This window comes from Euleptes europaea, chromosome 4, assembly GCF_029931775.1.
Source record: "Euleptes europaea isolate rEulEur1 chromosome 4, rEulEur1.hap1, whole genome shotgun sequence".
In the NCBI taxonomy this organism is placed as follows: domain Eukaryota; kingdom Metazoa; phylum Chordata; class Lepidosauria; order Squamata; family Sphaerodactylidae; genus Euleptes; species Euleptes europaea.
This window is the reverse complement of record NC_079315.1, coordinates 101228186-101245506: the sequence shown is the minus strand read 5'-3', so window position 1 is coordinate 101245506 and position 17321 is coordinate 101228186. Positions and strand designations below refer to the sequence as shown.

The following is a 17321-nucleotide window of genomic DNA, read 5'->3' as shown; positions in this document are numbered from 1 at the left end:
TTCAAGAAGATCATGGGGGACTTTATCAAAGGCTTTACTGAAATCAAGATACACTACATCTACAGCATTCCCTTCATCTACCATACTTGTCACTCTTTTAAAAAAAGATAGTCAAAAAGGGCAAGAGTCCAGTAGCACCTTAAAGACTAACAAAAATATTTTCTGGTAGGGTACGAGCTTTCGTGAGCCACAGCTCACTTCTTCAGATACAGCTAGAATGTGAATCCATTGGTCTACCTGTATCTGAAGAAGTGAGCTGTGGCTCACGAAAGCTCGTACCCTACCAGAAAATATTTTTGTTAGTCTTTAAGGTGCTACTGGACTCTTGCCCTTTTTGACTACTGCAAACAGACTAACACGGCTACCCACTGTGAATTAAAAAAAGATATGAGATTAGTTTGCATGACCTGTTTTTGAGAAACCCATATTGACTGTCAGTGAGCACGGCATTTCTTTCTAAGTGCTTACAGACCATCTGTTTAATTATCTGTTCTAGTATTTTACCTGGTATTGATGTCAGGCTGACTGGGCGATAATTGTTTGGGATTTCTCCCCCCCCCTTTTTAAAGATGGGGACCACATTTGCCCTCCTCCAGTCTGCTGGAACTTCTCCTGTTCTCCAGGAATTCTCAAAGATTATTGCCAGTGGTTCTGAAATCACTTCAGCCAGTTCTTTTAACACCCTTGGATGCTGTTCGTCTGGCCCCGGAGACTTGAATTCATCAAGAGTAGCCAGGTATTCCTGTACTATCTCAGTGTCTATACTATGCTGTAATTTCCCTATTGCATCCTCTGCTCCATTATTCCCAGGTTTAGCACTATTCCCCTTTTGGGAGAAGACTGATGCAAAAAACGAGTTAAGTAATTCTGCCTTTTCTGCTTCCCCTGTTAATAAGTCACCATCCTCTCCACAGTGTGAGTGAAAAAGCTGGCTGGATCCAACCCACTGTTTTCTAGAGCTATGAGGAGTCTTTGCACTCCTCAGTCTGACTTCTAATGAATATGCATGAAAAAAAATTCTTTTGATTTTGTGTGATTTGTTGTGTGTGATTTGTTTAGCCTGTTCCACAAAAAGGTTCTCCCTTATCAAGCATGAGAATTCTGACACAAAAACTGAAACACACACAAAAATGGACTTCACCCTAATTAAAATTATTCACATCATTCCCTTCTGCAGGTTTCCTTGAATTGCTTGGCCTTTTGGAACAATTGTTCCCACAAATGTTTTTTTTAAAAGAAGGCCAGTAACTGACTACCCTAAGCACAGGGAAATCGAAAGGCACCAAGTCAATGCTTAAAACATCAATTTATATCTGCAGGCCAAATATTGTATAACAATTACAGCTTTAATTAAATGGAAAAGTCAAACAGATGGTACCATGTATCTCCAATGCAACCTAGTTACCATGAATACCCAGCCATGGAAAGTAGAATTAACCTGTGTGGTCATTAATCTACATACACACCAAGCTTTGGGGTATGTATCTACATAGCATTCAACAGATTTATGAACAGTGCAGAATATTTTTCTAGAGCCCTAATGTTACATTTGTTCTTCTTTCTTGACACGAACTGCTGCAGGGAAGAAAATATCCTGGAAGTGTCAAAAAGACTCCAGAAAAAGATTGACTTTAGTGAGATTTGAGCATCCTAAAACTGCTCAGAGGATAGTAAGCAAAGTGTACTCCAGCTCACGTTGGTCAGGGCAAGGCATTCACATTTTGAGGCCAAATCCAATTGCCTAATCCTTCCTTCAATACCATCACAAGAGCATAAGAGGAGCCCTGATGGATCGGACCAGTGGTCCATCTACTTCAGTATACCATTTCCCATAGCAGCCAACCAGTTGCCCTGGAGGAAGGGTTGCCAACCTCCAGGTGGCGGCTGGAGATCTCCTGCTATTACAACTGATCTCCAGCCAATAGGGATCAGTTCACCTGGAGAAAATGGCCACTTTGGTAATTGGACTCTATGGCATTGAAGTCCCTCCCCTCCCCAAACCCCGCCCTCCTCAGGCTCTGCCCTAAAAACCTCCTGCCAGTGGTGAAGAGGGACCTGGCAACCCTACCTGGAGGATCAATAAATAGGGCATAGAAGCCAAGGCCTTCTGAATATGGAGCCTCCCTTTACTCACAACTCACAAAGGGAGCTTTGAGACTCAGCAGATCAGTATCTATTTGAAGCCACCACCTGAAACATTTGCGAAGGATATTCATGTGGTTCTCTGGAACAGGAGTGAGCCTCTCTTTTCTCCCCCATTTCTACAACCCTTTCTGAGAATCAGCCGCACTGAGAATTATCGTAATACCTGGCTGACAATGCCACACTGATCCAATTACTGCCACATAATTGCCCATATAAAATTACGCTTCTCGACGTTATTACTTAACTTGCAGCATCATGTCAATATTAGATTAAAATCTGAAAATCAGCGAGCAACATAACCAGCATGCAGTTGCCTTCTGGCGATAATGTGGATGCAGGACTGAAAGGTGAATGAAAAGTCTAGTGACAATCTGGCCACATGCAGCACAGTTGGTATCTCATTCTCGTTTGGAAATGACAAACAGTGAGAGGCGGATTCGTGATATCTTAGAATGCAAGTGGCCAGGCAATTCAACGTTGTTTCAGGTTTAATAAAGGGAAAACATGAACCTTTATCACTGTGTTTCATGTTCCCTACGTCCCTGAACAGCAAAGCAGTCCCTAAAAACAAACCAGGCACACATTTATAGAGCTATAGTTTAAACAGATTAAGTTAATTCATGCCATCGTATTCCCTATTACTATATGTGGGTATGGAAGCTGGACAATGAAGAAAGCTGATAGGAAGAAAGTAGATTCCTTTGAAATGTTGTGTTGGAGGAGAGGGTTACAGATACCATGGACTGCCAAAAAAAGAAATCAGTGGGTTATAGATCAAATCAAGCCTGAACTGACACTAGAAGCTAAAATGACTAAACTGAGGCTGTCGTATTTAGGTCACATTATGAGAAGACAAGAATCACTGGAAAAGGCAATCATGCTAGGGAAAGTTGAAGGCAGCAGGAAAAGAGGAAGACCCAACAAGAGATGGACTGACTCTATAAAGGAAGCCACGGCCCTCAATTTGCAAGGCCTGAGAGAGGCTGTTAAAGATAGGACATTTTGGAGGACTTTGATTCATAGGGTCGCCATGAGTCGGAAGCGACTTGACGGCATTTCACACACACACACACACACACACACACACACACACACACACACACACACACACACACACACACAGAGTTTAAACAGAACAAAGCCCCCTCTAATTACCTTAAGGAGTTGGTAGAACCTTTACAGTGGCCCGGTTTACAAGTGCTTCCATCAGATGTTATTCATGGTAGATATGGTCTTATTCCATATGGTTTTGCCCCTGTTCTGCTGACCAGGTAGAAGACCTGCCACATGTTCTTTTCCACTGTGCCCTGTACACCACGATACGACCTAGATTGATCCAGTGCGTACCACAGGTGCTGGTCTCTCTCAGAAGAAGCGTGAGTAAGATTCTTGCTGGCTGATGTAAATTTACCTATTACACAGAGAGCGGCCTCTTTTTTCATTATAGCATTTAAACTAAGGAAAAGTTTTAATAGGCCTGATACAGGTAATATAATGGCTTTATATGGTACACAATGATTTTAATGGGGGGAGTCTTTATTGTTTTATCTCAATGTGTAGTAGTAGACGTTATTGTGATATTGGATCAATACATGCTGTGGGTTGAATTTTTTTTAGGGTGTAGTTGGATTGTCAAGGTCTGTGACCACAACATAAATTTGATCTTGATCTATAGAGCTACAGTTTTGCACTTCCATTGCCTGAAATATGCACTACTCAAAATAGAGGCAAGTTTGCCCCCTTTCAAAGCTGCTTCTCGCCAGCCAGGCTTCAAACTGAAACTCGTTTTCTCTCAGCCCAAACTAAAAACAGAATTTCCCTTCTGGCAAAGTCCAAAAGCGTTTCAGCCCTCAGCCAGCAAAACAGGTATGCTATCTCTAGCTGGCCTTGATTTCCCATTAATTAGAGTTCATTGTTAGTGGACAAGCCATGCCAAATTGTGAAGGGGAGCTCTGAAAACAGGACATCACAACCCAGAACATTCGGAACACCTTGTGCACCAAATCTGTCACAGATCATGTTTCCTAAAGAAGGAACTTAAGATGCTTTTTGGGGGGGGGGTTGTTTCACAATCTTGTGCAGTTATGAACAATCAGGTTTGTTTGGTAGCACAGTTTTAAAAAATAATGGCTTGTTGATTAAAAAAAAACACTTCCATAAAGATTGCTCTGCAGCATTCAGATAAAACATAACTGAACTTCTGCATGGATCGGCCAGTCTCTTGCACATTTGTGTGAGAAATTCTGTTCTTCTAGCACTGCCAGGGCCAAGCCAAGCCAGGCCTTTTCATCATCTGCTACAGAATTGCAGATTAAAAAACCCATAATGAATTATATCCTTCCAGCTGAGGAAAGCAGACTTCAGCTTAAATTTCTCAGTGGGAAGTGGGTGTTTCATCACGTACCAGGCATATTATGTTGCTGTCTAAACGGGCAAGCTGCTATCTAGGCCATATGGTAGCTTTCATCAAAAGGAGGAAGCAAAAGGCTCGGTGCACTTTACCTTTCGAATAGGCACGTTTTGCCTTCTCATTGGCTGAAATGTACACTACTAGGAAACAGGGAAGTTTCCATCTTCTTCTTTTTTTAAAAGCCAAACTAGGAAATCATTACATTTTATTATTTATACTGCAGAATGGTCAGAGGTAAGGAATCCATGCCCTATGAGGAGAGGCTTGGGGAGTTGGGTTTGTTCAGTTTGGAGAAGAGATGGTTGAGGGGAGACATGATAGCCATGTTTAAATATTTGAAGGGTTGTCATGTTGATGAGGGAACTAGCTTGTTCTCTGTTGCTCTAGAGACTAGGACATGGAGTAATGGATTTAAACTAATAGAAATGCGATTCCACCTAAACATTAGGAAGAACTTTCTGACGGTGAGGGCTGTTCAATGGTGGAATGCACTGCCTCGGAGGGTGGAGCCCCCATCTTTGGAGGTCTTTAAGCAGAGGCTGGATTGCCATCTGTCGGGAGTGCTTTGATTGTGGGATCCTGCATGGCGGGGGAAGGGTTGGGGTCACTGGGCATGTGGGGGGGTAGTTGTAAATTTCCAGCATCGTGCAGGGGGTTGGACTAGATGACCCTGGTGGTCCCTTCCAACTCTATGATTCTATGCTGATTGACCATTTTTCTTGCCAACCATTTCATTAGAGATCAAAGAGGATTTTAAAACAGTAAGAATAAAACTTCAGGCATACAGATTTCCCCCCCCCCCATCGTGCTACATAAATGGATGAAGGACTTGTCACCGTATTAACATGTTAGGTCTTATTGCCCCAGAGACCAATCCAGACTCCTACATTTTGTTTCCACAAGGTTCAAAGGTCTTAATGAATTCAGTTTAGGTTTGCCAGCTCCATCTTCGGAAATTCCTGGAGATTTGGGGGTAGTGGATGGGGAGGGCAAATTTTTGGGGAAAGCTCAGAGGACAGCAAGGATATGATTCCACAGAGTCCACACCTCTAAAGCTGCTGTTTCCTCCAGGGGAACTGATCCCTGTGCTCTGGAGATCTACTGTAATTCTGGCAGAACTTCTGCCCTCACCTCACAACTGGCAACCTTTATTCAGTTTGTAGCCAGCTATGTCCTCTTGTATTTTTCATTAGCTTGGGACCAGCTTTTCTCAAGTCTTCTTCTCTACATCCTATTGACAGTCTCAACTGAGAGCATCCTCCTGAATTTAAAGCTGTTTGGTGTTACTGAGCCAAGACACATTGAGGGGCATTCTCAGTGAAATGAAGGCTGCTGGGAGAGGAAGATGAAAATGTTTATACTATTTTGCTTAGTCAGCTTCCACCACATCCAGGAAATATGCAAGACAGCACAGCTGCAACCCACATACCATTTCTGGGATGAGAAAAAAACAAAACCAACTTCTTGGCCAAGTCTGTCGGCTTAAATAGTTTGTGGATTGTGGTGTTCAGTTTTAGTTCTGCAATGCATGAAAATAAACAATCCGCATGCTCTCCGTTTGCCACTAAGTCCCAAAGCAGACTCTGTTGCTTAATTTGTTAAATTTTCCTAATTGAAGGCTGGCAGACATGTTGGGTGAAACATATTGTTGGAACAGACACATCTGTAGTTGTCTTAATAGAAGAGAGTCTTGGCACCTGTTATGCGTGCATATGGAAAAGACTCAATTTATACATGTTCAGAAATTCAAACAAGTGCTGAGATTTTCTTTTAGAAGAAGAAGAGTTGGTTTTTATATGCTGACTTTCTCTACCTTTTAAGGAGTCTCAAACCAGCTTACAATCGCCTTCCCTTCCTCTCCCTTCCACAGACCTCTTGTGAGGTAGGTGGGGCTGAGAGAGCTCTAAGAGAGCTGTGAGTAGCCCAAGTTCACCCAGCTGGCTCCGTGTGTAGGAATTGGGAAACCAACCCAGTTCACCAGATTAGAGTCTGCTGCTGATGTGGAGGAGCAGGGAATCAAATTCGGCTCTCCAGATTAGAGTCCACCACTCCTAACCACTACACCATGCTGCATCTTGTGGTGATTTAGTTTTGAGGATGCCAACTAATCCTCGGCATAGGGTTGCCAACTCTAGCTTGGGAAATTCCTGGGGATTTGGGACGGTGACTGGGGACAGTGGAGTTTGGGGAGGAGAGAGAGTTCAGCAAGGGATATGATCCCATAGAGTCCACCCTCGGAAGCTGCTATTTTCTCCTGCCATATTTTATTTTTCATAGACTGTTTTGATTTCTCCACGGCAATATGGGCTGGCTTTTAAAATAATGTCTAATTTGTTGGCCACTGTGTGAACAGACTTGCTGGACTTATTGGGCCTTGGTCTGATCCAGCATGGCATTTCGTATGTTCCTAAAACTGCTTTAAATCTGTCTAATCATTTTTTAATTTTACTGAATGTACACAAAAATCATAAATGAACTACAGAAGCTGTAACTAGAACATAGGTGCTGTAATATGTGCTTAAAAAGAGAAAGCAGGTATATTAGGATCTGGCTGAGCTGACACCATCTCAGAACAAAACAGCAAGATGGTAGCATGCAGAATGCTAAGCAGTAGTGCTCACCTTCTGGTTGGAGTGCTACATGTCCAATCATTGAAGCAAAACAGAATATTCAAAGCATGCAGTCCCAAAAATATATAAACCCAACACATTCTGGCTTATACAGTTCTTCTTCATGGATATATTGCTTAGTCAATTCAACAGAAATATTGAAGTGGGCATCATGGCCTAAAATAAAATAAAACAGTTTGTGCCCTGACCTAACCGTTAATATAAATGAAGACTGTCCTGCTCCATTATTAGTTTTCTCTGGAAAAAGGGGGCACATTATGTCCCCTCATGCTTTGCCTCTATTGAGCAGGTGCAATCTAAGTTTCTTAGAGCGGTCCTCTAGTTACCAAAATGTGTGCCAAATTCTGTGGTTCATTTAGAAACTGGCCTGATGAAGGTTGAGGTGAGGGTTTGCTTGTCTTCTCTTTAGGTAAAGGTCCCCTGTGCAAGCACCGGGTCATTCTTGGGTGATGTCACATCCAGACATTTTCTAGGCAGACTTTGTTTACGGGGTGGTTTGCCAGTGCCTTCCCCAGTCATCTTCTCTTTACCCTGAAGCTGGGTACTCATTTCACCAACCTTGCAAGGATGGAAGGCTGAGTCAACCTTGAGCCGGCTACTTGAAACCAACTTCCGTTGGGATTGAACAGGTCGTGAGCAAACCTTTGGACTGCAATACTACAGCTTACCACTCTGCGCCACGGGGCTCCTCTGTCTTCTCTTTACTTATGGTTAAAAATCTACTTTCTCCCTAAAGGTCTCCTTCCACTCATTCTTAATCCATCTGGCCAAGATTTCACAAGGCTTCGCCCAGAGGTTTGAAGAAAAATACCTGTTGAACACGGGCAGAATTCCTTTCTGTCAACTCGAAAAACTACAACCTCCATTCTCCTCACATACTAAAAGATGCAGAGGAAGCAGTGTGGTCACTCAGTAATATTTTTAAAGCCCTCTTCAAAAATGAGGATGCTCTGTTCCTTTCATGAGAATAAAAAGAGCCCTGTTGGATCAAAGCAAAAAGTCTGCCTAGTCCAGCACCATATTTTCCCACAGTGGTTTGCCATATGCTTCTGGGTAGGTTGCCAACAGGCCTGGAGAAAAACACCCTGGTCCTTTAATAGAAGTTTCATATGTGGAAATGGACAGCTGATGCTTTGTGTCACAAAGAGGTTAATAACATCACCAAGCAAATATTGTCCCATTACGGCCCTATTAAAGAGACTGGACATTTTCTCCAGCAGGGGATGAAGGCAACAGCTACTCCACGTAGTTGCCCTAACTACTTGAATTTAGAGATGGACTGCAGCTACGGGGGAAGAACGCAGCGGCTGCCGACCACCCTTCTATCAGAACTGTGGTGATCTGCCTTTCTGCCAAGTGTGTAATAAAAACAGATTATTCATTTTTTCGGAGCAGTGAGAAACCGCTGCTGCAAACCGCTTGGCAAGGCCTATCAGAGAGGGATGAGACTTCCAGCCAAGGCAACGCAACGGCTTTTACCCTGCTTCTTTCCCAGACAGAATTGAACTAAAGGGCACGGAACACCCATCCCATTTGTTTTCTTGCATTCTCCGTGTTCCTACAATTAACCCTTGATGCTCGCTCAAAAGTTAACAACTTCCAAAATGAAGCCTTGTAATACCAGTATGCAATGCTTCATGTAATACTAAAATTAATTATTAGTCATCTGAAATTTCAGCTGGCAGTTTTGCTGGGAGAATGCTTCCTGTAACAGGATGTAACTCAGTACACCTATTCTACACTAACTAGAAATTAGCCACTGGCATCAGGAAACCTTATACGTACCAGCCCATCTAATGTAACCAGCTACAATTAGGAAGTCTTGTGTAAACATAAATTGTACTTTCGGAAGATCAGATGATAACCAATTAGCATGTCTGGGTAAGAGGAGGGTTGCTTTCAATCAAGAAAGGTAAGCGATAAAGCCTTACGCATTTTCTAAAAGACAAATGGAATTTACAGTATTAGAAGATGGCTCTTTTTATGGGATGGACCAAGACTGGTAGCAGATACTGGGAATTCAGTCACTATGCCAGTAATGGATTAACACCACGAACTTGCAAACTTAATCTTTCCTCAGTTACTAAGCCACGTGTTCCCATGTCTATACACCATCAAAAGAAACAGTCCCAGACATTATGTGAATCCTGACCTCTTCCTTTAATTTGTATTTGGTTTTAACTTTGAAGTAAGCTACTTGGGGTCCTGTTGATCGAGAGGAAAGAGGGATATAACTAAATAAATAGACAAAACATTAACCCCCAATTTTGTTGCTGGGGGCCCAGCAGTTACCCCAGAATAAAATTGGGGGGGACAAAATGTGGGCATTTGGGGGGGTCTGCTGTGGGAGGGGTACTCAGCTGGAGTTGCTGTGCCCTCTTCCGAAGACTTACATGCCATTACATCCTTGGAACTGTGTGATTGGATACACATCACACCTTATGTTCACTGCTAAAACATGGATTGAAATAGAGTGACCCAGAATATAACACTCCTGAAGGGAGTGGCAACATCCAGGTGAAATCAGAAGTCCAAGGATTAAAACAGACATGACATCCTCATGGAGAGGGTTAATTATAATATATACTGAATCTTCAACCTCAATTGTTTTAAAAACCAAGATTGGCTGATAGAAGCTTTAAGTCAGGGGTGGGGAACCTTTTTTTCCGCCAAGGGCCATTTGGATATTTATAACATCATTTGCGAGCCATACAAAATTATCAACTTAAAAATTAGCTGACCAAGCCCCAAATGGGCAGCTGCCCCAGATGACCTCCCCCCTGCCCTGGGCAAGCAGGCAGGCATCCAACTGGTGGTGCACTCGCCCACCTGGTGGCATAGGATGGTCTGTTGCACCAGCCGGGTGTAGCCGTCCAGCCACACGCCGGAATTGCTCCTGCTCCACGTGGTTGGGGCCGGATTCTACAGCCGGCTCCTGCTACCTCTGCCAGCAGGGATGAAATGAGGACACAATGGCTAAGAATCCCCCCTTGTGCATTCTGGCCCTGCCCCCTTTAACCCCTCCATTGTCGCCACTTCCACCCCCAGCCCTCTTGTAGTACAGAGGGAATACGTTTCTCCACGGCCTGTGTGGGAAAGGGTTAATACAATTTCTTGGGCAGTCCTAGCGGCTTCATAGCTAATGACTCTTCTGCAAGGGGGGGAAAGGTTCCTTTTCTCAGCAAAACAAACTCACATCCGCCTGGAATAGAGGCTGTTCCTGTCCATGGGAGGGGGCGGATCGCCAGTCTTAGATCCTTCTGAGCTAGAGATCTGCCAGGACCCACAAAGGGCCAGACCAAATGATTTTGCAGGTATTAAATGGCCCCCGGGCCTTATGTTCCCCACCCCTGCTTTAAGTGGAAGACTGGTGGCATGAGTCTTTCCTTCCTGCCATTTTCCCCACTCAAAATTGCCCAGTTCAACCATTATTCTCTACACGGGGAGAACATGAGGAGAATTTTAGCCGAGTTTCAGTATTGGAATTTCAGCAGAAAAATAGCCGGAAAAGAAGCAATTAGGCATCAAATCTCTTTCCTCCTGTTCTTCCCCATAAAACCATAGTTTCCCTAGGTTGCCTTTAGCTTTACAGAGAAATAAAGTTGAGGAAAAGATGCATGCAACTGTGCGTCATGACACATTTGAGCCTAAGAAGCAAAGAGGGCTGAAAGAGACACACAGCCGGAAATGACACGAAACAATTGCAGTGTTTATCTGCAAGCACTCTATACTTGTGAAAACAGGGCTGATTGCTGACCTGCTGATAAGACTGCTGTTCTTCTAAACCAGCATTGCTATAGTTGTCTGGCTTTCAGTTATTAAATGCGAGAGGCTTTGCCCACATACATATTTTGGGGATTTCAACAAACAGAAAATAAATGAAAATGACTCTTTACCCGCAAAAACAACAGAGATTCTTGTGCTCTTCAGAGAATGCCAAATATTTTATAACAAATAAGCATTTGTGGGTTTAATGCATAAAGTGTTATACTCAGTTTGGCATATCTTTCCACAAACCAGTGCACAAAAGATCTTGTACTTTTACTGATAGCATTTTCTTTTGATTTTAATTACTGATTTTGGTTCGTTCTTGGATTTTGCATTTATTGTTTGCCACTCTGGGAACTCAATAAGGAAGTGGGCCAAAATGCCATAAAACACAAGGGGTTGCTGAAAATCTGTTATATTTCTATGCAGAATTCAAATATTTCCAAAACAGAGTGATCCACCATCAGTCAATGATGGATAATACTAGCTGTCTTATTAGCTCTGCTATTCTAATTTAACATCTGCAGTGGGAAAAGGTTCCAGAGCCCCTATGACATAATCATCAATGAGTGTGATTAGTTATCAACAATGTACAATATTTATTTATTTACTCCATTTATATCCCACCTTTCTTTCCAGAGGGGATCCAAAACAGCTTCTATTGCTCTCCTCCATTTTATCCACACAACAACCCTGTGGTGTAGGTAAGGCTGAGAATGTGACTGCCCCAAGGGCATCCAGAAAGCTTCCATGGCAAAGTGGGGATTCGAACCTGGGTCTCCCAGATACTAGACTAACACTCTAATCCCTACACCACACTGGCTCTCACATATGTACACACGGAATATACATTGGAATAAATGTACTCTGGGAAACTATTATTTACAAATACTTTGGAGATCATATTTTAAGCATAAGGACAGCAACAGCCAAAAGTCATTTTCACATGATCCTTTGGGAATAACTCAATGCATGGAGGGAAATGATCAGGTCATGCCCAACAACTCTGTACCAAATCACTTTTCATTCAATGGTATGATTTGTCAGAGTCTACCTATGTACCCCTGAATGCACGTGGGCTCTTGTACATATAAGCTAGGCTCCTCCATATTGTAGGCTCCATGCACTGGTACCCCTGAAGATGTAGACTTTCACTGAAAGTGGGACCTGCAAGCTCTGCCTGATCACTTCTCTAACATATGCATTTATATGCAAATAATCATATGAAAAGGATGATAAATCAAGTCCTTATAGATATATAAATACCTTAATTGTATACATACATACATACATACATACGTACATACGTACATACGTACATACATACATACATACTTACATACATACATACATATGGTGCAATAAAATAATTGATGTGAACAGGGAAAGAATAAGTGGCATCTTGGCTCTTGTAGAATTTCCATTTGTTTCAATGGGTCATGTACAGGAGACTTTTTAGTGGTAGCCCGATATCATCAGATCTAATCAGGGTCATCCCTAGTTAGGATTTGGATGGGAGACCTCCAAGGAATACCAGGGTCACTATGGAGAGGAAGGCAATGGCAAATCACCAACGAAAGTCTCTTGCCTTGAATACGTTATTGGGTTGCCGTAAGTAGGCTGCGACTTGATGGAGCTTTATACACACACATTTTATCCACGTTTTCATAACTGGCAGCTCATTCTTGAGCCTTGCAGTGGCCAGGGACGGCAGGGACGAGGCGCTGCTGCGGCACCTCCAAAGAGGTCTCCTGACCGCTGCAAGGCTTTAAATCCTTTTTAAAAATGAAAATGCAAAAATGGGGAAAATAGCCCCATTGAAAACAGCGATGTTTCACCAAGAAAAACCTGGCGCAGCAACATTGTTGCTGGAGGGGGCGTCTCTGGGCTGGAGGGGCTTAGGCTTCGCCCCTGGGAACACCCCCCCCCCCACACACACACCGGTGCTGCATTTCTCTTCCAGGATATAGGTCCTGGAGAGACTAAAGAACGATGCCCAGGTGCTAACGGAACTGCCCCTGGCGCTAGCATAAGTGCCTCTTATTCCGTGATAAGAGGGCAATTACACTGGCAGTGGGGTCACGCTGCCCCCACTCCACATTCACCACAATCCTCAGGAATGGGCTGTGAGAGTAGTCTACTATGGGTTTAAAATAAAAGCATAATTATCAAATATTTAACCAGATTGAGTTTACTGGATGTAGGAAAAAAATCAGTTGTAAAGCTCCATTCCCTTATTTAGAAGCTATTAAAATGTCTCGATGAAAATAGCTGGGAAACTTGATGAGAAATGGTTATCCTGACCCGTTTAGATATAAAATGAAAGCACTTAAAAGTTCAAAAGCTGTTTTTACACATCGTGATATTGTGCTAATTAGCTCTTTGTGTCTATGTCTCTCCTAAGCTGCATAAAACATTTATTTGTTATTAATCACAATTTACGGTCAAACGTAAGAAGTCATTGACTTTCTTGGAAAAGGAAATCAGTAGATCTCAGTGGGAGATACTATAGCAAGAAAATAAGTGTCTGTATATCCTTTCTGCTCCTAGGAACTATCAGAACCTCTGTCCTGACTGCTATGTCCCTGTACGTGTAATGTTAAATATGGGCAATGCCTATAATGGAACACTGTTATGTTAGACCAAGGGGGCAACAAGGAAGACGTGTCTGACCCACTTGATAGGTTAGCAATGACTGCTCTAGAAAGGTCTTAGCAAAAAGTTAGTTCAGTTTAAAGATGTACACCTCAGAAATTTTCATAATAATTTCAGCTCCGGATTTTCAATAGGGCACTGTTTTAATTATCCTGATATTTCGGAAGAGTTGATACTGGTTCAGGATTTTTTTCTGGGAAGTTTTTTCAGGTCCCAAAATTTGGGACCATTCGTTTTTGTCGTCCCCCTCAGGTACCAGATAAAGGGAGGGAGGGAGGGAAGGAAAGAGAGGAACCCAGCCCTAGACTTTCCATGATGGCATCCCTGCTGGAGGTTTCTCCCTGCTAATGGCACTGGAGGTATTGGGGCAGGCCCCACAGCCAGAAAATGGCATGTGGACTGGCAGGCTCCTGCACTTCTGTGAGGCTTAGCTGTCACAGCTGCCATTTCTTCCCCTGCCACTGGGGGCTTTTTTTAAAAAAATCAGCAATTCAATAATGTTATATCGATATAACAGTATAGCGATATGTGTTCCAGGTTCTCTGAATTTCCAGCTTTCATTTTCAAAAAGGAAATCTCTAGATCCTTTCATTGAGGAGATATAAAGTAAAAGGCATATCTCTGCAATCGAAGGAGCTAGAGACTTACTTCTTTTTAAATGAAAGCTGGGATCTCAGAGAACTTGCTACACATATTGCTGTACTGTTATATAGCTATAATGTTATTCAATTGCCGATTAAAAAAAATACAAAGCGCCACCCCAGTGGAGGAAACAGCCACTCTGACTAACAGCCAATCCTCGTGGGAGACGGGGGGCCCACCTGCTCTGCTGCCTCTGATACCGGCAGCATAGAAAAGCTTCCAGCAGGGACAGGCCTGGCATAGTAAGTCTGGGGCCATTTCGTTCCTTTCCTTTTTCAAAATGTAAACGACCATGAATGACAGCCAGGTCTATCCGAGCATAAGAACATAAGAAAGGCCCTGCTGGATCAGACCAAGGTCCATCAGGTCCAGCAGTCTGTTCACACAGTGGCCAACCAGGTGCCTCTAGGAAGCCACAAACAAGACGACTGCCTGTGTTCCACCACAACCAAAATAATAGGCATGCTCCTCTGATACTAGAGAGAATAGGCATGCAGCATGACTAGTATCCATTCTAACTAATACCCATGAATACCCCTCTCCTCCGTGAATATGTCCACTCCCCTCTTAAAGCCCTCCAGCTATTTATGAGCTATTAGCTGGTGTCTCCCTTGTTGAATAAGAGCTGTTTCCCCAGCTGGCTTCCTCTCCTTTGCTCCCCACTCCTGTATTTCCTGAAACCCCCCAAACACTCCCAAAATTTCAAGATACAAATTTTCATTACTCCCAGAATTTTGGGAGTGCTTTGCGCCATTTTGGGTGTCCCTGAGCCAACCCAAAGGAGCTAATTATGGGTATGATTTTAGCTTGGGTATATCCAAGCACACACCCCTAGTTCACTTACTGCCTCATACTGCCCAGATCCTCATGTGTAAACAAGATATGTCTGACAGTTGTGCAACATTGTCTTTGTAACTCTCCTGAATCCAAACAAGTTCAGATAATCTACATTCCCTCTTTCTGCAACATATCCTGTGTTTCCTTTGTACTCACCTCCAAAGTAGGACCCATCTGTCAGTTTCATCTCTTTACTGGATTTAGTGATGACACCAGCAACCCCATGTTGAATGAAATACATCTTCTTCCCCACAGCCCCTTCTCGGATAATATAATCTCCAGGCTGGAACACCTCAAACCGTAGTTTGCTCAGCATGGCAGTAACAAAATTTGGGTCAGCATTTGCAAAGAGCGGCATTGTGGCGACAAGCTTCCGGCAGTTGAAGTTGACAATCTCCTAAAATGGGAAGAAAATGATAATTTTAGGCTGCTAAACATTTTATGTTGTTTTAATGCTTTGGCTGGGCTTTTCAACGGCTGGGGCATTTTTGGTTTGTTGACTTTGTGAATTACCATGAGAAAATCTCTGGAGAGCTGGCACATAAATTTTCTAAACAAATAAATAATTTTTATTCTCCACAAAGTTCTGTTCAGGTGAGCAGCAAGAGATAAGCTTGTTTAATGGGTCATATACAACAAAACCATCCACACAATAACACTTAAGAGGTTAATACTGTATTACAGTACAACAAAATCTTCCAGGCTATAAGCTTTTGTGAGTCAAAGCACACTTTGTCAGAAGTGTATTCTATTGTCTTATATGGTGTCAGTGCTGATTACAAACACAGCGATTTATGACTTTCAACTCAATTATTATGAACTCCAGAATACAGGCATAGGAACAACATCTTTCAATAAATGTTCTGTCAACATCCCACGATTTCAAAAGTTGCTTATCAAAGAACGAGGGTACTTCTCTCCTTGCAAATGCAAGTTAACAGCAATTAATATTACCTGTAAACGTACTATGTGTTTAATTGAAGAAGTATCATGTCCTAATAAACCTCAGCACCACAAAGACACTCCTTTGGAAAGGGGTCTTGCCGATCTTATATATTTTTGTCTACTGTAGTGTTACTTACTACAAAGTAAGTATATACAAATATACAAAGCAGACATTAATTAACAAGCACCACGTCTATATATCTATAATATATCTATGCATAATAGATAGATAGACAGACAGACAGACAGACAGACAGACAGATAGATATGGCTTTAAAAGGTTGCATCAGCAAAAGGGATGAAGCCTGTTCCTCTGTAAGCAAGAAGGTTTTGGCCCCAACAAAGGAACTACCCTACACGAATCACCTTTCCTAGTGGTGATCCATGATAAAATTTCTCTAGCTCCTTGTCATTCATTTCCTTGGGAAGTGTCACTTCACCAGGAGAAAGTGGAAGATGAAGTCTTTCAATATAATGTCAAGCCACGTCAGCCAAAAATAAAAATGCCCTTAAAATACCCCAGCGATTCTCATTGTCCTTGGTTTTAACTGCTAAACCTGTTTGAGCATCAGCATCAGATCTGCATTGGGGCAGTGGGGGGGGGGAGAGAAGCTTTGAAAGGGCTCTGTGATAGCATGAAAAAATGCTTGGAAAATTCATGTTTGCTTTTACAAAGAGACAGGAGAAAGAAAGAAGGAAAAAAGTCTCAGATATAAAAAGCCCACAGCACTAAGAAATCCATGAGGTCAGCGGTTTTGCAAACTTTATTTTTCAGAGAAGAGAACTTTTTCTGCATTGATTGACCTGCCCCCCAAACCCACATGCTTCTTCTGTCTCTCTTTCTGTGTGTCTTAAGAAAGTAAGCTACTCAATATTATCCTTTAAAAAAGCAGAAAAACAACAAAAGAGCAAATTTTAACAAACTTAAACTTATGCTAGGTAGAATCCCATGGTCAGAAATACTTAAGGAGAAGGGAGTTCAAGAAGGGTGGGCGTTTCTTAAAAATAAAATACTGAAGGCGCAATCCCAAACCATTCCTATGAGAAGGAAAAATGGGAGGAGCCTAAAGAGGCCAGGGTGGCTCCATAAACAGCTTTTTAAAGAGTTGAGAAATAAAAAAGACTCATTTAGGAAGTGGAAGGAGGGCCTTATAACCAAAGAGGAATATAAGCAAATAACTAGTGCTTGTAGGGAGAGTGTTAGGAAAGCTAAAGCTCAGTATGAACTTAGGCTAGCGAGAGATGCTAAACGCAACAAAAAAGGGTTCTTTTCCTATGTACAGAGTAAG

At 42.5% G+C, this 17321-nt stretch overlaps 1 protein-coding gene across 1 annotated transcript in view; it reads right to left on the bottom strand.

The window, feature by feature from the left end:
* The window catches only part of HCN1 (hyperpolarization activated cyclic nucleotide gated potassium channel 1), a 234958-nt gene that overhangs the window by 12340 nt on the left and 205297 nt on the right, over window positions 1-17321 (bottom strand). The window contains exon 6 of the mRNA XM_056848743.1: window positions 15244-15484. Coding sequence (XP_056704721.1) covers window positions 15244-15484 — 241 coding nt within the window. The remainder of the gene's footprint in view (window positions 1-15243; window positions 15485-17321) is intronic.